This window comes from Orycteropus afer, unplaced genomic scaffold, assembly GCF_000298275.1.
Source record: "Orycteropus afer afer isolate SDZICR_OR568_19922 unplaced genomic scaffold, OryAfe1.0 scaffold00063, whole genome shotgun sequence".
NCBI lineage: Eukaryota > Metazoa > Chordata > Mammalia > Tubulidentata > Orycteropodidae > Orycteropus > Orycteropus afer.
The window spans coordinates 267,314-290,916 of NW_006921650.1; the positions used below are offsets into that span (position 1 = coordinate 267,314).

A 23,603-nucleotide genomic window follows, 5' to 3' on the forward strand; every position below is an offset into this window, starting at 1 on the left:
TTCTAAAGACCCCAAACCCAAACTCTTGCAGCACTGGGCCACGGATGGGAAACGAGTGGTTGTGGCTGAGGACATGGCTGTGAGTGCCAGCTTTTAGGCTTTCTCTGGTTGACAGGTGGCAGGGGCAGGAGCTATGGGAGCCTGGACTACTCCTTTTGTTCAGGTGGGCAAAACAGCAGGTAGGGCGGGGCACACTCTGCTCCCTCCTCACTGACTTCCTATCATGTACTCTGCCTCTGCTCTGGTAGCGTAGTGCCTAAGGCACTTGACTGCTAACCAGAGGGCTGGCAGTTCAAACCTACCAGCCACTCCTCGGAAGGAAGGTTGGGCAATCTACTTCCGTAGTGACACTGCCTCAGAAACCCAAGGAGGGGTCGCTATGAGTTGGGTCCAACTCGATAGCACATAACAACAACAACTCTGCCTCCACCCTCTCAGCCAACACTGCTGCTGCTGCCACTGCCACCCGTTATTCTAGCCTCCACCAGCAGCTACAGTAGTGGCAACGGCACTGATGAGGATGACCGGAAGCAGGCTCCCATAAGGTTTTAATATGATGTTTGCAGAATGTCCAAATCACATAATGTCCTATCTCACAGAATTTATTGTGGACATTAAATGACATACACCTATATTTAAAAGTGGATATCCATTCCCAAAGAGCTAAAACAAATACAAAATCCCTGACCATGGTTCTGGAAGTCTTTGCACAAATGGTTAAGTGTTTGGCTAGTAACTGAAAGGATTCTAATTGAATCCACCCAAAGGAGCCTTGGAAGAAAGGCCTAGCTATCTACTTCCAAAATGTCAAAGTCACTGAAAATGCTATAAAGCACACCTTTACTCTGAAACACATGGGGTCACTAAGAATCAGAATCCACGACATCTGATTTGTTTGGTTTTTTAAAAAATTCCAGTTATCTCCAAGTTCCTATTTTAGGCTAACAGTAGCACATGTAAACAAGTAGTACATTGCCTGCAAAGTGAGGTCTGTTGCAACAGCAACCCAAGTGTTCCCCAATGTCCTAAGTAAGGCTGGTGCTGCCTCTCTCTGACCAAACCACCTGGAGGGCAGGTGAGGTGGCAGCTTCTCTGCCATGAACATAAGAGAACTGAGCCAGGCATCTCCCTTTACCAGGAGCTCACTAATCTGCGGGGACTGAGGCAGAAAATTAGGCAAGCCAATTTTTAATCTTCCATGCCCAGGGAGAGAATAAGGATTACAGGGATGCAGTAGGGAGAGAAGAGGGATTGGGCGAGCCAGGAAGAGATGGCTTTGATGGCAGCCCTGCATTAGCCAACAATTCTGTGCCTAGATATTCCCAGGAGCAGTGTGGGGCGAAGGGGACACTTACTTGGCACTGTTCACACCAGTCCTCAAAGGGCTGGCACTTTGCTCCCAATAGCAGTAGCTGGCAGGCAATGTCACCACGCCACCACTCAAACCAACCTATAAAGGATAAGGCAGGGTTGCCAATATGGAATATGAGCAAGTTCAGGTTAAATGAAAGGCAAATATATAAAATCGGAGGACCACCCATAACAGCCTGACATAGCTACTTCTCAAAGCTACTATGAAAGTAGATGTGAATTATATGTGAAATCCCTTTGGGAAAAACCATTTAAAGGTCTATAAAATTTGCAAAAGACATGCCAAATGTTCACCATAAGACTGTGAAAAGGAATGGAGCCCAGTAACATATTAGAAGACTTTAGAGAACATTTTCCCTAAACTGTAATATAGGATCAGGTTGGATTTTAACAACCCTAATAAAGCAAAGTAACCAAGAGAACCGCCTTTAGTACCTACTACACCATTCATTCAGACTTTTCAGAGTGGTGTTCCCTAAAAAATAATCCTGAGTAAACAAGTCCTTTTTCCTAAATGCCGCATCCCCTCCCCAAGTCAGAGAGAGCAGGGTGCTTATGAACACCTAGCTCTGTTTCTATTTGTTGTTTTCTGTTCCTCTGCCTGTGTATTTTCTAATCTCTTCCATTGTCCTGATAGGGAACAAGTAAAAGCCAGTTTTTATCATTATATACTCTTTTTCTCCCCAGTTCTATGCTTAATTGACTATCTTCAGGAGTAATTTTGTTAAAAATATTTTCATCACAGCAAAGATGAACTCATCTTTGGCTCATTTTTTTCTCAATGATAAAAAATTCTCCTCATCCTCTCAAATCCATCGTGTCTTGCCACAGATGTAGTCAATCTGATTCCTGTGTACTCCATCTGGTGAAGTCCACATGTATAGCCACCGTTTGTGTTGTTGAAAAAAGGTATTTGCAATGAATAGATTGTTGGCCTTGCAAAATTCTATCATGTGATCTCCAGCATTATTTCTGTCACCAAGGCCAAACTTTCCAACTACTCTGGATTCATCTGGAGATGGATTGACACAGTGGCTGCGGCAATGGGCTCAAGCATAGCAAGGATTGTGGAGGTGGTACGGGACCAGACAGTGTTTCGTTCTGGTGTGCATAGGGTCGCTATGAATTGGAAACGACAGTTTGGCATGTCTTTTGCAAACAAGAACAACATCTTCTCAAAGTTTACTACACAGGTTAACTGCCAGCAACCTAGCCCAGTTACTCTATAACATGACCCTGAAAGTGTCTGAAACTCTTAAACAGCAAGTGTGAAAAAGCTGTAAAACAGTACACCCTTGAAGCAGCAAAAGACTCAACTCAGTAGTAACAAAAGTATTAATGGGAATGCACGGGTGTATCTAGGAGTTCATTCTACATTTTCCCATGTATGAATACGGCTACTCTGGCCTATAGCTGTTGTTTGTTTATTTGATTTGTTGGTGTATGCCTTTGCTTTGCTCTGAAAAGGGATTTAATGCAATGTTTGTGTATAATCTGTGCCTAGCTGAAGTCCAGAATTTCATAATCTATAGTATCTTTTCCCTTTGTAGTTCTAAGTTTTCCTGGAACCTCTAAGAAAAATTCCAGTTATCTCCAAGTCCCCATTTTAGGCTAACAGTAGCACATGTAAAGAAGTAGTACATTGCCTGCAAAGTGAGGTCTGTTGCAACAGCAACCCAAGTGTTTCCCAATGTCCTAAGTAAAAAAAGGAAATGCACACATCAAGTGGTAGGGAACTAGAAATGCATACAACTGGGGGCATGCAGTTATGAATCAAAACTATGAACCCAGATGCAGCTATAAATTATATAAATATGTATGTTTCTAATATTTTCCCTACATGCACCATCCAAAAGCCTGCTTCATTGAGACAGTGAAACAAGACTTAATTCTTACTGAAGACTTAATGTTGAAAGAAAAACTTGGCTTAACTGCTCATGAACTATATTAAGTTGACTATTACCAAGAGTCTTGGTGCAAGAAGAGTAGGTAATATATCTTTTCTGTCCAGAAAAGTTATTCCATTGCTGTGTCGGCTATATCTCACTTGGAAAGCTATTGACTTTTCCTTTCTGTTGCCTTATTTTCTTCTGCAAGAGCACACAGGGATGCGAGTCCAGGTGGGTACCGTGCCTTCAACAGATTACGCTGTGTAACACAGCAGGGAAACCTCTCATCTCAGACTAGGGTTGCCTGTTTAAGAAATTTTTTTTTCTTTATAAAAGGTATAAAGTAGTAAACACAGCTGTAGGAAAAGGTTTTGTATTTTCTTGCTGTTTGTTTTAATCTATTAAAATGATATAATTAAGGCAGAGTATAAAAATGTGTAGAAGTTACTATATGCAACATGTTGTGGGCCAAGTTTAAAGGCTCACTGTGTTTGAATAATCTGAATGGATTTGACATTAAAAAATCAAAACCAAACCCAACATGTCGTCAAGTTGATTTGGACTCATAGAGACTCCGTAGGGCAGAATAAAATTGCCCCATAGGGTTCCCAAGGCTATAATCTGGACAGAAGCCGACTGCAAAGTGTCCAGTGGGTTCCAACTGCAGACCTTTCAGTTAGCAGCCTAGTGCTTAACCACCGCACCACCAGGGCTCCTTGCATTTGACATTGAATTTTTTTTTTTTTAACATCTTTGCATACAGCAGTGTTGTCAGATCTTAAAATGCAGTGAATCAATGAACTTTAAAATTCTAAATTGATCTTGGAATTAGGATATTCTTAAAGAAGACTTAAGCTTCACTCTTGCTATTTTCTTGCCAGACTTGGATTATTGCTCTGAATTCCTATCTGCTGGTTACTTTTCTTTTAACTCCACAGGGGTATTTTTTTAAATTGGAATATTTATATATCTTTAAAAAGAATAAAGTTTTGTAAATAGCATCACAGTCAAAAATTCCTTTCAAGAAGATAAACTCTGAATTTAGGATGAAGAATATGCTTCAACATCAGTTTGCAAAGACATATAATAGTATAAACCCATTTATTTCCTACTTAGATGAACTTGAAGTGTTTTCAGCTGTGGTATATTAAGTTCATCTCACAGAGAATAGATTTGAGTGCATACTTAAGGCCCTTTCCTAGCTAGCTATGTTTAAGCTAACTGAATAAACACATTTTAATGTCTTAATTATAAAAACAAAACATGTAGAAGTCTATGATCTGTGCTATCATGTGGAAATAAACTGAAAAAATCTATTATGTTGGAATTAAGTGGAAAATAGTATTCCTCTCTAGGGATTTTTAATGTATTCAGAACATGTATATAATTGCCTTCTAGTGAATCTTTTGAGATTACTTCATCAAAGATGCTGTTTAACTCCAAACACATTTTTTTTAAGGCAATGAGGTATTATAATTGATTTTGGCATAAGAAGAATCCTTTCTATTTATCATTTCCATCACCTCCACACACCACTTTTCCCTAGCCTATCTGTATGGGTAGAAGGTAGGTTGAACAATCTACTTCCGTAGTGATACTGCCTTGGAAACCCAAGGAGGGGTCTCTATGAGTCGATCCGACTCCACTGCACATAACACCACCACCAACAACAACATCTCTATGGGTGAGCTCAATGTCAAATCATATGGCCTTTTAAACATATTGGTTTGAGCCTAGTTAGTTGAGTCTCACGTGTGCTGGAAGGAACTTTGAACTTAGGTGAAGAATTAAAGTTTTGCTAATTCAGAAGATAAATCACCATTGCAAGTTAGTTTCAAAAGGCCATGCAGATAAATTACCAAAATCACTGACTTGTGATATTTCTTAAAAGCTTTCACCACTCTTTTGATCATCTCCTGCCTTTTCATCTCATCCCAACTTGTGGAAATGTGTCTTTTCTGTGAAAAAAATCAAATGGAATATTTCAGGGCTAAGTGTTACATTGAGTTCTTAAATGGTCTGAGTGCCTTAGCTCAAAGATAAATGCAGCTCCATTCTAAATAAAATGATTACTCAGATCTACCTCCACAAAATAGGAGACTTAACCAGCTTTTGTTTGTGCTTTGATAACAAATGCCTTAGCTGAATTGTGACCAATAAGAACATAACAGTGAACTACTCTGAGAGCATTTTCAATGGACATAAAGAAAAGTAAATTATAAAGTATTGCAAATAAAAAGTAAAATAAACCATAGCTCCAGAACCAGACTTTTTAAAATAGGTATTGCACTCATGGAAGTTTGAAAGTCAGAAAGGATTGTTTGTATGAAATTTTCATATAGAATTTTAACAAATGCTATGGGGATTTTTTGTAACCTGAATTATATGCATCATATTAGTGTGAACAAGGTATTAAATAAATGAAACATAGTTTCCATATTAAAAAGATCTTAAGTTCTTAAATTAAATATTTTCAGGTGCATTGATTTGTCTGAGCTTCAAGCCCAAAGGAAGGGATCCTCTACTGTTAGCATGGCTGTGAGTAAAGAGATTTCCAGACAGGCCGAAGCAAGACACTGAGTTACTACAACTATTAAAATTATCTTTCCCCCACCCTTTGATGGGAGCTCTGGTGGCTTAGTGCCTAAGGCATTTGACTGCTAACCAGAAGGCTGATGGTTCAAACCTACCAGCCACTCCTGGGAAGGAAGGTTGGGCAATCTACTTCCATAGTGATACCACCTCGGAAACCCATCAGAGTCGACACCACAGCAATGAGTTTGGTTGTTTTTTTGTTTGCTTGTTTTTTGCCACCCTTCCATGGCACTCTCTCTGCAAACTCACAGTGGCCCAATTTTTCCAGTTTGTAGGACTAGTGAATGACTAGAGCATCTCATCAAGTGAAGGGAGGGCCTGCTTCCCTAAGATTGTGTAGGAAACAGAGGTCTTCCTCACCTTCTTCAAGTGCCTTTCCCCATCCCTGAAGAAATTGAACTGAGTCAGAAGAAGCATTGGTGGCATAATGCCTAAGGCATTTGACTGCTAACCAGAAGACTAGAGAGGTTCAAACTCACCAGCCACTCCTCGGAAGGAAGATTGGGCAATCTACTTCGGTAGAGATACCGCCTTGGAAACCCAAAGAGGGGTTGCTATGAGTTGGGATCCACTCAAGGGCAGTGAGTTTGGGTTTTGGAGTTGGTGTTTTTGTTTTTGTAGATTGTCAGAGAGGGCTGGTGATGCAGCGAAAGGAGAAACAGGGGTATGAGTCTGTAACCAGTAAAGGGAAAAAGGAAAAGGGAGTGGGAACTGAGAGGTCTGCTAGAAGCAGAGGGAAGGAAAGCCACACAGTAGTGGACTCGAACCCAGTGGACCACGCCGGCGTTGGTGAGCCAGTGACTCCCAATTCTGAAAATATTTGCCATTTGAACGCTCTTCCTCGTGGACGCTGGGTGGCGCTCATGGTAAAGACTTACACTTCTCTTAGGGTTCTTTCCCCCCGCCCCCTTTCACTCACCCATCCCCTTGCAGATTTTGGCTACTAAAAGATGAGATTAGTCCTATTCCTCCTCTGTGTCACACTGGGGAGGACAGTTCTGGAGGCGTTTGATGTCGTGGGGCTCCTTCTCCACGGGTGGCCTGTCTGTAGGTTTTGAAAGAGGCAACAGCGTGGCGCCCGCTGGCTTTCAGACAAAGCTCGGGTCCTTGATGTCAGAACAACCCTACAAACCCAGCAAACGATGCGGTCCTGCGGACGAGGATCCCCCGCGGGTGTGCGGCGGGAGAGTGGAGACCGCCGTGCACAAAGAAGTTAAATTGTTCCCCCCCCCCCCCCATTCCATGTCTTTTGTAAAATATGGGAGGGAATATCTTCTTGACTGGGGGAAAAAAAATTGAATTCTTTCTGTGTTCAACTGGACCCCAAACTTCTCGAATTTGCCCAAATGCTGCAGCTTCCAATCCCATCTTGGTTGGAATCTGTCTTCTTAGCAAGGTCTAAGAAGGTTGCTAAGAACACCCTGTTTAGCATAACCGTTTAGACCAGATTTCCCTTCACATTGTAACTTTTAAATTTCTAGTCAACAGAAAGTGTTGGGGGAGGGGAGAAGGGAGAAAAACTCCCTGCTCCGCTTGCCTTTGCTGGGAGGAGCTTCGAATCATCCATTCCTGGCATTGATTTAGGGAAGTGATTCGTTTAATTCAATGGCAGGATGTCTGTAAAGTGACTCGAAGAGCGCCCAGAAAGTCTCAGGAGTAGCGCCCAGGACCTCAAGCACTATGGGGTTGACAGTGTTCTCCCTCCCTCACCAGCCAATTGTTGAAATCTGGAGGGTGAACAGCAGCTTCGAAGTCGACAGCGCTGGGTCAGGGTGGGCCTGCAGCAGAGGCTCTGTTTATCCGCACGTCTATCCCAGAGCAGAAATTCAGGGCCTCGCAGGCCGCAAGCGCGCCACCCAGGCGGGGGAATGGGGCGCTGCCAGACGCACAAACACACCCGGGGTTTCCCTGTACGCGCCAATGCTGGAGTTGCCCCTAAAGGGCAGTTCGACAATAGCTGTGGTTTTACGGCGCCCAGACGGCGAGGCAGGGAATTGGTGCACGCGCGGTTGCACGGCTTTGGAGTTCCGGAGCCAAGCTGGCATTCTGCTCCGAGTTTCAGACACCCAAGCTCTCTCTGCTCGGCTATGTTTCGGGCCCAATTAGCTTGGGCCAAAGCAAGGCCAAACTAAGACTTAGACATATCTAATGCAGGCGCTTTTTCTTGGGTTGGAGAGTGGGGAGACTAGAGGTCAGAGTGTCCCGCCCTAGATATCCTGTGGATTACAGATCTCGGACCTCCTGGGGGAAGACGCAAAAACCAAAAATCGGGATGCAGCTCCTAGAGTTGCCTATTTGAGTGGAAATGGAGAGCGAGAGAGTGACTTAGGTTAAGTTTCTGAACTCTTAGCCGGATCACAAATAGAGCAGAGTGACACGTCATAAAAAGCAAACTCTGGACAATGTATCCCAAGTGTTTTGATTCCGGAGCCCTTTCTCCCTTCGCACTTGAGCTGAAAGGTCTTCGCGGCAGGAAATAAAGGGGTTAGGGACGGGAACCAGGACCTGGGGAATGGAGAGGCGGGGCCGTGGCGCACCGTCCATTGAGCAGGGACGGGGAAATCTTTGGGCATCTCCTGACTTCCCAAAAGGGCTTTGATGCTCGTCTACCCCCCATCTTATTTGGGTTCCCGTTCTGCTCTGGAAGAATGACAGGTAATAAATACATGGGTGCATTCGCTTTTACTGGGGTTTCTGGCCACCAGACAAATTTACAGACCTCTAGTCCAATGGCTTCCAAATAGACAAAAATAATTAACAGAAATGGGACTACCCACCTTCTCTTGGGAGGAGCAGTGAGGATTTGGGGGTCCTTAAGCTGGTTAGGACAGTGATTTTTTTTTTTTTTTTTTAAGTTACCTTAGCTTCGGATTGCAAGAACTCTCTCCATTAACCTCTGAATGAATATCGTGCATTAACAGAGCATCGCTATCCCCTTGGTGTCTGCAAGAAACCTGTCTAGTCCAAAGGAAGTGCTCGCTGCCCACTTGCCTGGCTTTTCCCATTTGGCAAATTTTCAACACATGTAAATTACAACTCGCGTTCCAACACCCCACTGAAAATACTGTGCACCCTTCTTTCTCGTTTCGTCCTCCATCCCCCGTCCGCCGCCTTGACTTCCCATTCCAATATCAGTGTTCAATTCCACACTCGCTACTGGTGGAGTCCACGGGGGCGGGGAAGTGGGGAGCAGGGAAAGGCCGTCGACCTCATCTCCAAAACATGTGCGCTTTCCGAGGCTGCTGATTGGAACACATTGTCTCCAGACATCACGGAGCTGGGTATTGGGACTTTTGTTGTGGTCTTTGGTATTCACTAAAAACTGGCTGCGACCCCCTTTCCCCCAACAAGCAATAACACAAATAGAGGCGCGCGCGCGCGCACACACACACACACACACACATACACACAACACCCCTCCATTTTTTTTTTTCCTCCCTTTTTTTTTTTTTTTTAAGCAATGCTTTGTTGTGCTAAAACTAGTTGGACGAGTTAGGGTGTTGCTGCTGCTCCCGAGGCCCTAGCCAATGGAACCCGATCCACCCCGCTGTGCGTAAGCGCGCAATTAAGGATTTAACCAAGGCTGTGCTGCGTCTCAGCCAGCAGTCGGCCTGCTGGAGACAGAGCCTCCACGACTCCCAGCCTCCTCTTCTCCGCCGCCGCCGCCGCTGCCGCCGCCGCCGCCACCTCCTCCTCCTTTTTCCTCCTCCTCCTCTTCCTCCTCCTCCCTCGCTCCCACAGCCATGTCTGCTTAGACCAGCGCAGCCCCAAGCCAACTCCGGCAGCAGCAGCCGCCTCAGGAACCAGGACAGAGATCGCCTGCGAGCGATGACAGGAGTATTTGACAGAAGGGTCCCCAGCATCCGATCCGGCGACTTCCAAGCTCCATTCCAGACGTCCGCAGGCATGCACCATCCGTCTCAAGAATCGCCAACTTTGCCTGAGTCGTCGGCCACCGATTCCGACTACTACAGCCCCACGGGGGGAGCCCCGCACGGCTACTGCTCTCCTACCTCGGCTTCCTACGGCAAAGCTCTTAATCCCTACCAGTACCAGTACCATGGCGTGAACGGCTCCGCCGCGAGCTACCCCGCCAAAGCCTATGCCGACTACAGCTACGCCAGCCCCTACCACCAGTACGGCGGCGCCTACAACCGCGTCCCAAGCGCCTCCAGCCAGCCAGGTACGAGGGCAGAAGAAGCACTCACTGGGGTACCAGAACTGGGGAGAAGCGAGGAGGGTCGGTAATTAGGAGCTATGCAGTCCGTTGGAATGGGGGGCGCACCGGGCAGAAGTAAGTAAGAGCAGGTACTCTGCAACCAACAGAGACTCCTGGGCCAACATTTCTAGAAGTTGAAGATTTCTAGTGGAAGGAGCCTGCGGAGGTTTAGACTGGAGTCTCTTGGCGCCGGTACCTTGGGGTCGAGTGGAGGCTCAATAGCCCGGATTCCCAGATTGCCGGGCCAGGAAGCCAGCTATAGTGGAAACAGGGGTAGGGGTAGGAAGAAGAAAGAATGGAGCAGCTCTTGCGGAGTTTGCGTAATAAAGGGAGGTTAGTTGTTGGGATTTTTGGTAAGCATGCTGGGCTGGTGCAAGTGTGAATAGAAGGCTATGTCAAAGGCTATGTCGAGATTAGTCTGCGAACAGCCACCAGCCAGCGTCAGCTGGTGCCCGGTGCGTGCGGCGTGGGGGTGGGATTGGGAGCTAAAGCCCGCCAGAGGAAGAGCGCGCCGAGAACTTTGCGGTTTATCCAAGGCATTTACAAACACAAAAAGCCATTTAAAGATGGAGAGAGTTGCTGAGGGTTCACGTTGTTGGTGGGATTTTTTATCCTCTATAAATTTGTAAAATTTGTTTTCTTTTTGCTCCCTACCACCTTCTCTTTCATCTCGCTTGAAATTTAGTTGGAGAGTTTAAAAGGGTTAGTGAGCTTGGACGGTAAGAGAGAGAGGTACGAGGTCTCTGTGGAGAGGTTTTACTGGTGAGTTTGATCTCTTCCCACCAGCACATTAATAATCCTGCTAATATTAGCATCACCTACTCTGGCAGAATCGAGACCACAGCCCCACAGCCCTTATCCTCCACCCTTCCTCTCCCAGAAGCTCCACACACACACACAGACCTACAACACACACACACCAAGTTTCTCCGCCCATTCTGGAGATTGGCACTTCAGATAAAATGGTGCTTTTAGGAAAAGAGACTTTTGGCCCTAGGGCACGTTTGTAAAACAGACCTTAAGGAAAGTCTTAACCCCCGACTGTACTGGAGGTTTATACGTCAGTGAGAAATTAGTCCTGACTTACCGCCCCTTTCCTACGAAGACACCCCCACCCCCACCACTACCTATTCCTTTTCAACGTGTAACTCTTGGTGAACTGTAAAGAGAGGCGCGGGTGGGATATCTTCATTTCTTTCACTGTCTCTCTCTATGTCGTGCATAAATGGAAGTTTTTTTTTTTTTTTTTTTCTTTTCTTTCCTTGTGGCCAAGAACTTATTAAGTCTATTTGTAAAAGAAACCAGACACATCTGTGCCCTCTCAGATCTGCATTGAGATTATGGGGGCTGCATAATCGGCCCTCTGTCCGCGGAGGCCCCGGTCGCTTGCTGCTGGAGTGAAGGAGCACAGTTTGCTTGTGGGTCTTTGAACTTTGGAGATCTTGGTTTGCGTCTTCTCTGCCCTGGAGTCTGGCCTGTGAGGGCGCCCCAACTGACGCTGACCGATCGGAGGTTGGGGAGGAGAGAGAAGGGGAAGGATTCTCCCTCTTGAAGCCTCAGGAGAGGTTGGCCGTTCTCGCTCCCAGAAAAGCAAGTGAGCACAGGATGGGCATAAAAAACCAAGTTGGGGGAAGTAGGGCAAAGACTGAAGTCCTCATGCCAACAAGGCAGCTGAGCTAGCTGTATGCAGCCCTTTGTACAAATTCACAGGAATCAGAATGGGCAGAGAAAGGCACTAACCAGAAACCACCTGTCTTTTCCATAATCTAGGGGAGGGGCATATTTAAGTCGGTTTTGTAAACCAAAGGGGCTAACAGGGAGAAAGAAAGGGTGAAGCCTGGATTTGAGGGTTCTGCAAAAGAGCCGCTGTCTGCCGACAAGCTCTAACTGGGTCTGTTTTGTTTATTTAGAGAAAGAAGTGGCCGAGCCCGAGGTGAGGATGGTGAATGGCAAACCAAAGAAAGTTCGTAAACCCAGGACTATTTATTCCAGCTTTCAGCTGGCCGCGTTACAGAGAAGGTTTCAGAAGACACAGTACTTAGCCCTGCCCGAACGCGCCGAGCTGGCCGCCTCGCTGGGACTGACGCAAACACAGGTAAACGGGGCCGCAGCCTGGCTCCAGCCCCGCCTCGGCTGCGAGCTCGGCTGGGCCGAGTGGTTCGGTCCCCACTGACTGCCAATTCGGTAGCACCTGCGAGAAACTCACAGACAGACAGCAAAAAGACACAGCCCCCTGCGCCCTTCCGTCCGTGAGTCAGGCCGGGTGTCGCTGCCAAGCGACGGTGGGATCGGGAAGGGATTGTTGTTGGTCCCGAGAGGCCCCTCTCCGCATCGGACCTCCGAGGGCAGGGAGCCAGTTTCCCAGGTTGGAGAGAAGGAGAAGGTCATTTCTAGGATGCCCTGGCAGGCTTGAGAAGTTGTCTGGTTTTCTCAAAATGCGGAGCTGTCTCGGGGTGAGCAGGACCAGCTGCCTAGCAGGGGTCTTAGGCCGCGCAAAGAGCAGAATGTGGCCTCGGGCCAGAGAAACTGAAGGGTCGCGGCTTTGGGTTGGGGGGCGCTGTTGTACGGGGAAATCTTCCTGTATTGTTTCATTCCCTTCACTCCTCCTCCCCACGGGCTGAGGCCTGTAGAAAAATAAAGAATGTTCAAGTCGCTGCCTAGAGTTGCTGGTAGATTCTGGCCGTGCGGCGCTGGGATGGGAGTGAAGGGAGTCGGGTGGGATTTAGGGGATGGCTTCTCTCTCTCAGCATCTGCTCGCGCCGTGGCGTCCCCTCATCGTGTCCCCCCGCCCCCCGGCCAGGTTCCGGACCTTGTTCTGGAGACCTTCGTGGCACCGCGTTCAGTGAGCCTGGACAGGCCTATGCTTCACGCACGCCGCCGCGGACACTCGGGCGAACATCCTTCCTGCTGGGGCCCCACTCCCCCAGGCCAAACAAAAAACCAAAGTCTTGGGGTCTCGTGCTCTCGGCAGTCTCTGCTTGCCGAGCCAGCTGGGTGAGGCTTTGGCCCAGGCCTAGCCACTTGGCCTTAGACCGCGAGTTGCGACGACTCCCCAGGCCCGGACTGCCTGGGGGCCGGAAGCGGTCTCCCTCTGCGGTCCCGGGGAAGGCGCGGGCGGCCTTGGAGTGTCGCGGTAACGTGTGCCTTTGTTCCCCTACCCAGGTGAAAATCTGGTTTCAGAACAAAAGATCCAAGATCAAGAAGATTATGAAAAACGGGGAGATGCCCCCGGAGCACAGCCCCAGCTCCAGCGACCCTATGGCGTGTAACTCGCCTCAGTCTCCGGCGGTGTGGGAGCCCCAGGGCTCGTCCCGCTCGCTCAGCCACCACCCTCATGCCCACCCTCCGACCTCCAACCCGTCCCCCGCGTCCAGCTACCTGGAGAACTCGGCTTCCTGGTACCCGAGCGCAGCCAGCTCAATCAATTCCCACCTGCCGCCGCCCGGCTCCTTACAGCACCCACTGGCGCTGGCCTCCGGGACACTCTATTAGACCGGCCGCGTTCCTTTGCTCTTTTTTGGGACTGTGTTTTGCTGGTTTAGAAAATCATAAAGAAATTCACATGGGGAAGTTTGGAAAATGGAAACAAGCAAAAAAAAGATTCACGTGTAAAGCTTTTTTTTTTTTTTTTTGCATGTAAGTTATTGCATTTCAAAGGATACCCTCTCCCCTTTTTTTACAGACGAACTTTTTTGCGCAACTGTGGACACTATCAATGGTGCCTTGAAATCTATGACCTCAACTTTTCAAAAGACTTTTTTCATTGTTATTTTAACCATGTAAATAAGTGTAGATAGAGGAATTAAACTGTATATTCTGGATAAATAAAATTATTTCGACCAAGAAAGCAGAATGTTTCTAAAAATACTCCTTTTTGCCCCCAGAATAATTGGCTAGTGACGTTTCACATAGGCAATTAATGGAAGACAAGATCTGCAGGGATCCAGCCAGCAGAAAGGAAAGGAGAAAGGGGGCTGCATGGAGTAGAACTGTACATGTTTATGTGTTGAATGTTGTATTTTATATCTCTACACGTGTGGCCTGTTTATAGTACTGCTTGATGGTATATATTTAGATGTTTTTGACCTAACCACAAAAAATGTTTAGATCATTTTAAGTTTAACCCCAGATTGTTTCAGGTAGAAAGTAATGTTGGAATCTAAGTACATGAGTGAGAAGGCAACAGAAATCCCGCAATAACCCCTCTGAATTCTGAGCTCAAAGCAATTAGTGTGGAGAGCTGTCCGCTTCCCCCCACACACACACACACACCTCACCCCACCCCATCAGCCTCTGTGTATTGCCAGAGCAATTAGACAAATTACACTCCCTTCAAAGGGAGCTTCCAGAGGTGAGAAAATGAAAAAAGAAAATTCCCCTTACTCTTATTAAATTTTTTTAAAACTCTGAAATGTTTTAGGGCATGGCAAGTGGTAGAGCCTTGGACTCCTTGGAACCATTATTATAACTGTATCTTAGCTCTTTTAGAGAGACAAAAGGTAATTGGAAGTCCTGAAGACCTCTCTGAATTGCAGGAGTTGAGAACAATGATGGACCAAGTCAGTAGGCCAAGCAGGGCATGTGGGGGGTCATTTGTCCTCCAGCCAAGAGAAGGAATGCAGGGTGAAGGAAAGGAATGTAAGCATTGTGGCACTGTGTGGATTTCACCTCCTGTGACATAATATTCTTAGTATGATTTTTTTTTTTTTCTTCCATCCTCTCCACTCTATGGTTTTTACAGGAGGGAGCTCCCTCTGCTTTGTTTTTACATAAAACAGTGGCAAAGCAGGCTCCAAACGATGGGAAATTGAGTCTGTGGGGATTTTTCCTTTGAGAAGCCATCTTTTGGCAGAGAGGGAGGATTTGCAGCAGCCGTGGCCTTCTCCCTGCACCTCTGCATAGAGACATCAGCAATGTGACCAGAGTTAGAGCGCCGTCTAGAGCTGTGCCCCCAGGCATGAATTGTAGGCGTCTTTCTGACTGTGGTTTGGTCCCCCTGACCCTATTTCCTTGGGACGCCAAGGGGAAAAGCGTGCTGAAAATTACAAGATGCATGAGAAATATTTTACAGCTAGGAAGTCGGCAGCAATAAATGTGACAAAAGAGCCTTCTTTTAAAAAAAATAGAACATAAAAAATTACATCCTGTCATCTGAGGTTTCTGTGAGGGCTTTTCCAAGTTTAGGAGACTAAACCTGAAAAGGCACGCTCGCTGTGTGCCCGGAGGGGAATTTACCTGTGTGTTCGGTCTTCTTCTCTCTACCTCCTACCACCCTCTCGATTACTTCCTTCTCTTTCTCTTTCCTTTCTTTCCAGGAGGGAAGCCTAGCCCGCCGGTTTGGAATTGCTTGGGCCTTGGGGGATTCAATGGTTTGGTGGGTCTTTCGACGCGCCCAGCCTGGCCCGGGGCGAGCCCGGACAGAATACGCTGGCCGCAGCCTGACCTGTCGCCCCTTCCTCTACCTCACTCCCCGAACCGCAGCTTCTCGCAGCTTTTCTCTCTGCGAATCTGTCTCCTGCAGAACTTCTCTTCAGTAGTTCCGGCTGGCTACGGTGCTCCGGGGAAAATCAGGCGGCGCCCGGTTGCTTTTCTGCACTGGCAGAGAATGGGGGAAAGGAGGAAAGAGGTGGAGAGACCTGGTTCCTGCTGTTCTTAATTTCTTTGCTTGAAAGGATTTCAGGAGTTTCTATTACAACGAAAGCCGGTGCTTTATTCCTGGCGAATCCGGGGAAAAAAACCCCGCGACTTGTGGGAGTCTGGCTTGCCCCTGCGCGGCCGCCTCTCCCGCCTCGAGGTGCATGCTTAGAAAGGTTAGGGGGGCGCACCCACTGTACACGTCTAACATTTCCCACCCACTGGCTGCCTGACAGTGGCAAGAATGTGCTTTGAACGTGCTCTTTCCTTTTCTGCACATGTAGAGGGCAGATATTTTTCCAACCATCCTCATCATCCTCCCCCCACCTCTATTCCTGGCTTTGAAAAGGGGATCCTTTCACCACCACCCCCAACCTCCTGGCGCCACAGAGCTGACAGAAGGGCGAGTTCCGACTCTGCAAAGAGGGAAGCTCTTCTTTAATATCAACCCCCACCAACCACCCTCAGTCCTGACGCTGCTTGTTGTTAAGGACACGAAAGCCTCGTTGCGAAGCGGCAGGCCCAATGCCGCGCGGACACAGACTTGGTTTCAGGATTCCTTCCACTGGACTAATCTCACTTCTTCCACTTGCAGTGGCCTCCTCTCTTGCGCGATTTTATTGTTATTATTATTTAAAAAAAAAAAAAAACTTGGTCGGGGAGCCGTGGACAAAAATATTCTGGCAAACCAGTCTGCAATGGGTTTTCCCTGGCACCATGGGGATTCTCCCTGGGGAATTTAACTCCCTGCAGTCCTGCGCCCAAGGATGTAAAAATAACAGATCTTCAGCAAAGTCTAAAAATATCCATGTGATGTTTCTCTCCCTAGCTCTCCCTCCCACCTTCTCCCTCCCTTGTTTATTCTTATATCTAACATAAACTTGTACCACCTCTCAGCATATTCCCGGAAAGACCTGTCCCACTCTTCTGGACCTCGCGCCCCATTTTTCTAGTTCGCAATCTAGTGCTCCCAAGATGAATCCAGCCCATCCATGATTTAATTTTCTTTTCCTTCAGCTTCCTCACCCGGTACTCTCAACTCTCCTCCCCTGCCCCCATCTTCAAGCCTGCTCACAAGCCTCAGAGGCCTGGGGCAGGCGGGGAAGACCAGTGAGGTTCCTTGGTGCCCTGCCCTCCTCCGGGGCCCTCCTGTAAGAGATCAGATAAATTGGCCTTTGTTAGAGGCTTGGGTTGGACTAGGCAGATTTCTGCCCCTTTTCCCCCCTTTTTCCTGGCGGCTACCTCCTTGTGGAGCAGGGGGCGGCCTGGAGAGCTGAGAGAAGCCGCATTCCTGTGGGTGCCAGGCGGCTCCAGTGCTGAGCCACAGGGCCTGAGACACACACCGAGGAACCCGCAGACCTCGCTGTCCTTGATCTCGCTCCCTTTCCCTCCCTCCCGTCGGGGTGCCCACCCGAGAGCCTGTCCACCCACACTCGGATCCACCCGAAGCTCGGCCACGGCAGGAGCGGGTTGATCCGCGTATAGACACACGCGCACACACCGCCTCCTGGACTTACGTACAGGCCAGGCCAGGATCTCCCCGCCCATGCCAGTCTCCTCTCTCCCGCCCCTTATCCCACAATCCCAGACGCGCCGGCTGGCCTCTTCTGACTCCTTTGATCCCACCGGACGCCCCACGGCTCGCGGCGTCCTGGCCGCGCCGTCCCGGGAGTCACCCACAGAGCGCCAAGGCCAGGCCGCGCTCACCTCCTCCCAGTGTGCCCTACAGCTCACTCGGCCTTGACACCACTTACTCTCCAGAGCTCCCAAGCCCGAGGCACAAAGGATAGCTGCTGGGACAGCACCCACCTCCCCCTCTACACTTCCTTTTATTTACCAAGAGGGATTTTTAGGGCTGCCCAAGGAGGCCCCCTCCCCGCCCCATCCCACAACCTCTTGGACCGCGAGGCTCCCACTGGCCACTAGGGTCGCGCCAACTCCGAACCCTCCAGCTGTCCCCAGAGGCACGCCCTGAGGGCAGACGCCCTCCGGCACCTCTGGGAAGTGCGCCACGCCGGCGGATCGCCAGCGGTCGCCGCTCTCCTCCACCCTCAAGCACCCCCCTTCTCCAGCGTCGGGGTGGAGACTCCTGCGGCCCTGGAGTTTGGGGAGGGGGCGCTGCGGCTTACTCCCGCCCTCAGCGGGTGTTCTCAGGTTGCCCCCGGTCCTTGGATGTACAGTATTTGATTTTTTCAACCCCGTCCCAGGCAGAGCGACTTCGGGCCTCAAACACGGCACAAATAACGGTGACACATGTGGGATTGGTTAAATATTTTTCTATGCAGCCCCGTCTTTCCCCTCCCCCACCCTTGCCCCCTGCATTTTCTTTTGCATCTGACAAGCTTTAGGTTCTTCAGTAGCTCGGGGCAGAGAGTATACACTGTATCTACTCACAGGGGATGGGTGGAAAACCAAAACCCAATGCCAACGAGTGGATGCCGATTCTTAGCTACCCTATTAGGACAGATTAGAACCGCTCCATAGGGTTTTCAAGGCTGTAAATCTTTCCGAAGCAGACTGCCTCATCTGTCTCCCGCGGAGCGGCTGGTGGGTTTGAACCAACAACCTTCAGTTTAGCAGCCAAATACCTTAACCACTGCTCCACCAGAGCTCCCTGGGATGGGTACAGTACTTCCTTTTCAATCATCCAGGGCTGCCGGCTGTAATGTAATAACCTGTTTTATAGGTCGAACTCGAACAGTGAGGCTAGCAACTGGGAAATTTACATGCAATCACTCTTTAAGGGAGATGGGAGTCCTGTTTTGCAGCAATTAAATTTTTCTGCTCTTTTGTTCGCCGGGCCTTCTTATTTTCTTTTGATTTACGGGGATCAGAAGAAGTCTTTTGCCAAAAGTGCATGTATTATTGAGTCTGTTCCACATCCTAAACCAAGATTTATATGAAACCGTGAAATACCACACATTACGACCTTTCTCCACAGGAAGGGGGAAAAATGGCTTCTTAACATCATTCCCTTCTCTCTCTCTCTCTCTCTCTCTCTCTCTCTCTCTCTCTTTCTCTCTCTCTCCCCCCCCTCTGCCTCTCTCTCTCTCTCTCTTTCTGCCTGCCTCCCCCATCTCCCTCTCCCTCTCTCTGTCCCCCCTCCCAGCTTTAGTAATGATTCTCTGTGGAATCCACACACCATACACAGTCTACTGTTTTTTTTTTGTTGTTGTTGTTGTTGTTGTTGTTGTTTTTGTTTTTTAAGAAATGGGTGAGGGTGAAGGGCAGTAAACAGTTCACAGCTATGATTTATTTTAAACCTTTTTTTTTTCCCCTTGAAAAGGCGAGAAGACAGAAATCTGCCACTGGAAGCTTATTGTCATCTGAGACTATTTCTGTCACTTGCCATTTGCAAGGTGGTGGGGAAGGGTGGGGAAGAGGCAGGATATGGACTCCACTTTCATCTGTGAACAGAGGTCACTAAACGAGGGACATTTCATTATTGCCCTTAAATTCAAAGGGGTTAAGAAGCCTACTTGCCATCCTGTGGGGTGGCCCTGGCTGGGGAGCTCCCAGGTCTGTGAGGTGATGGGAGGAGAGAGAATCATCACCGCACCGTACTAGGGCTGGAAAAGATGCCCAAGGAATTCACTGTGCTTATGGTGAGAGGATTGAGTTCCCAGGGATAGATGGACTTTAGGTATTCCTGACCAAGAGGTCCCCAAGAGGAACTAGAAGACAACTTTTGAGGTCTCCCCTTCAGAGCAGGGTTCATCCTCCTTGAGGCAACAGCTTGAACCCCCAGAACGCTTTCTTTCACCCTGGGACCAGCACAGTCCCTCAGCCTTTCACCAGCATCTCTTCATCTAACTCTCTGGTCCCCTCTTTTTTGATCCCCGATATTTGAAGTAGACTGATCTTGCTCTTTTACAGCCATTATCTGCAGGGGGAAACTGTCGTTTATCAAAAGCACACAAAACTGGACTTTCTGGAACACAGAAAGAAACCTATTGGTGACTTGCAGCAAAAGAAGCAGCTGGACTGATTTATATTGGAGGACTGATTAATAAAAGTTAATGATGGGATTAAAACCAATAGCCAGCCATGTTGAGTGAAGGAGGCAGCTTCCCAGTCGGCTTTATTTAATTAGCAGCAATTAATACATATTCTGCTAATATCCTTTAGGACTTTTGATGACTTGTTCACCATAATAGAGAATGCAGATAGAGCGCAGGAACACTTTCAAGCACCCAGGGCATTTTTCTCTAAATGACAAGAGAGATTGCAAATTCATTTAAGAAAATGATCATAAACAAGTGACAGGTATGCTCTGAGGCCAACTTTTGGGAAAATATGGTAAAACTGACAAATGTTCTTTCCTTTGGGGGAGGGGCACTTTAAAAAAAGGGAAATGCTTTAGGAGACAGGGTAAAAAAGACAGAAATTCTAAAAATAAAATAAAATTAAAAAAGAAGAAGAAGAAGAAAGAAAGAAAGAAATTATTCCAGACTCCATGCAGCAGCAGATGCAGCAGCCTTTGCAAACACATCAGCCTGCACGTAGTGAAGATTTGGACATGTAATGCTTCAGACCACTGATTTGCTATTTTCTTAATTCCCCACTCTTCTCTTTCCATATGAATCAAACAGTCTTTTGTCCTTCAGGGTTTGATTTGATCGCTACTGTTCACATTTCACTTTTGTATTTTCCTCTTCCTATACCATTACTCATTGAGTGCCCCGTGAAATTACAATCGTACATTTTCAACTCAGCAACCCATTTGCAGTGCAAAAATAGGGTCTAAATAATGGCTGAATTAGCCCTACTGGACAGTTTCAGATGTAACACCGTAATAATTATATTGCAGGCTGGATTAGGATGCTATTATCATAATCTGGACGTTTACAATTATCTGTAATTTGCAAAGATGCGCCAGGTCTTGATTACAGCAGTTTTTTTTTTTTTTTTTGTATCACGCTAACCATCACTAAACAGTGACAGTAATAACAGCTAATTTTGCTGGCAATATAAGAGGTGCTGGGGTGTGCAAACAATTTCACACCTGGATGTGCTCACTCAACCAAGAATATAGAGAAAGAGCTTCTGCCCTGAGACTCAGAAAAATATTCTCCTCTGCTTCTGTTCAGTATAGATTTCTAGACCCTGAACGTTGCTTAAGAGATATTCACTGCGGGTAAGTTTTTATTTCTTGCATACTTCAAGGGACAGTTCATATTTCTCTTCTCATACTTTCAAAGCTATATGTGTTGCTGTTGTAATTTATCATGGACTACAACTTTGTTTCATAGATTTTTCAATTCTGACCTTTCATTCCCCTTAAAGAGTAAAAGGGTTGTGTTCTGGGTGAGTAAAGGGGATGAGGGTGGGAATGGTTTCCCTAAGAAATCCATTTGTCTTTCTTGCTTTCTATGTTACTGATTAATTTGGTGAGGCTTGTGACTGGAGACTGGGAAAAAGACCAGGTTTCTGCAAGGTGTGTAGGGAGCCAACTGGAGATTCCAAACTAAAATCTTTTTGAAAATTGTTCATAGAAGCTAGTCTTAGCCAAATCCATTGAGGTATTTACAAGTGGTGGTGATTTTATGTTTTGGGGCGTCAGGGCGGGGCTCCGTAGGTGTCACAGGTAATGCGGACATTTTCAAAGGCAGATGTAGTCTGAATTCCTGGGCAATGTAGTCCCATTGACATCTATCCTTCACTTGGGGAAAAGTTTGTGGAATAACAGGCTTCTGAAAATCCTCATGGCTGCTTTCCAGGGCCTTTGCCTCAAGCTGGTGTTGTCTTGGCGAGAAGTGAGGAGGCGGGATGCGGATGCGGATCTTGCGGTATTTTGTGCTGGGCCCAAACGGCGTGGCCCGTGGGCTTAGAAGGGTAGGGGTGGCTGAGTCGTTGAACTCAGCTGTGGAGCCAAGATTACAAACCAGTCTGAATTAGAAAAGCACAGAGGAAGAGCCTTTCCAGAAGTGGTGCTGTTCTATCTACAGATGACGCTGTTTCCTGGCCCAGTAGACGTTGCAGGCAGCTAGAGATGTTAAGTGCAGGAGACTGAGAAATCTTTGGCTCCCCCACCCAAGTGCGGAAAGGCCTTTCTCTAATGGCGGAAACCTTTGGACTAAGTTGTGTCAAAAGATAATGAGATGCTTATTGGAGCCCTGGAGATATCGTCCCTTCACCACCACCACCACCGCCACCGCCACCGCCACCACCACCACCACCACCCCGGCCACCTTCCCCCTCCCGCAGCTTTTTTTTTTTTTTTTCCTTAAATGGGAAATGTGGTCAGAACGAAGCTTTAGAACTCGAACTCTGCAACCTCCGGAGAATTTCTAGAGAGAGAGGGAGTAGTATGCACTGTGACTGGGCGACGACGTCTTTCGCCCACGCCCCTCCTACCATCCCCTCCCTTGGGAATCGGCTTACTATAGGGTCAATCCTTCCTAAGGAGTGAAATACTAACCCTTGAGATTCAGAAAAACCCTAGTTCTAAGGACAATTCTGGGAGGACCCCTTGGCAGAAATTCTTAATTGAATTTATGTTAAGATACAGAGAAATCAACATACACACATCGTGACTTCCTCCTCCCATGTTAACCTGCACTTGCTTGGCCTTTAGAATTCCACGCACTCATAGTGGTTTGGCATGTATTTGGTGGATTTTTTAAAAAGAAAAATGAGTGTTGGTTTTGATGTATGGTAGCTTTTTCTCTAACGTCATTTGAATAATTCAGCAAAGCCCCACTACCAGCTGTACTTCCACAGCCTCTTCCATTCTTTTCAGCATTATAATTTTGGTTAATTTTCAATTTTAGGTCCTACGTCTCTGCAATTTGTGTATGAATAACAGAATAATTTCCCTCTTTTGTTTCGCCTTTCCTGTTCCTGAATCTAAATAAAGATGGCTTTTTAGTATTAAAAGTGGAAGAAAATTACAGGTAATTATCTTTGACGGTAAAAACGCTGTAATCAGCGGGCTACATGAAAAATTACTCTAATTATGGCTGCATTTAAGAGAATGGAAAAAAACCTTCTTGTGGATAAAAACCTTAAATTGTCCCCAATGTCTGCTTCAAATTGGATGGCACTGCAGCTGGAGGCTTTGTTCAGAATTGATCCTGGGGAGCTACGAGCCCAAAGTTTCACAGTAGGAAGGGGGAAAAAAGAAAAGAAAACATTTTTCCTAATGTAACAATGCGAATGCTAGAAAATGACAAGACTGATCGGTTTTAAACCATTCTGAAGACTGACTGAGCGTGGAAGTTGCTCAACAAAAAAAGGAACGGGTATATTGGTAAGTAGTCTTTGCTTTGTGTCTAATTATAGTGACTGTCCTTTTGCACGACTGTATGTCGCTGTCATTATATGGAGCACTCTGAGTATCTCTATTGACTTCTGATAAATGGCTCAGTGGTTTCAAGGTTCATAATTTGAAGGATGCCCAGGTCTGTAGCCATTAATTCTCACAGTATGGGGTTTCCTGCTTGTATGACGAAAAGACTTTTCATTTTCATTATTTCTGTGCTTTCCACAAGATCGGAAGGATGTATTTCATCCAGGATAGTGTATTTTCCTACCTACCTAGCTTGCAAAGGGTTTTAAACACTAAGTAGTTATAATTGCTCATTCACTTTCTTTTTTTATTCTTTCATTTTCTTGTTAAAAAAAAAAAAAAAAAAGCTTCCAAACAAAGACAGTTACAACTGTATTATTTTGACTGGGGAAAGGGAAAGGAGAATACTCAGTTTCAGCTCTGGAAACTACTGAATGTGTAGGGTTCAATGGGGATAGGGCATACTAATGTTTTTTTAAAAATTAGATAAATGTATAGAAATTACAACAGAAATTTAGTAGGTAAAGGAAACTGAGAACATACCCATGGCTAATGTTAGGGTATTCAGTGGTACAAACTGAATCTTTGAAGGCACTTGATGTTT

The 23,603-nt window shown here is 46.9% G+C and overlaps 1 protein-coding gene across 1 annotated transcript; it reads left to right on the top strand.

Annotated features, from left to right (window-relative positions):
• Positions 1-9,683: 9,683 nt before the first annotated feature.
• DLX5 (distal-less homeobox 5) lies at positions 9,684-13,566 on the top strand. Its single transcript, XM_007939782.2, has 3 exons — positions 9,684-10,038; positions 11,985-12,169; positions 13,237-13,566. The coding sequence occupies exons 1-3, from the start codon at positions 9,684-9,686 to the stop codon at positions 13,564-13,566; spliced, it is 870 nt and encodes a 289-aa protein (XP_007937973.1).
• Positions 13,567-23,603: the final 10,037 nt, after the last annotated feature.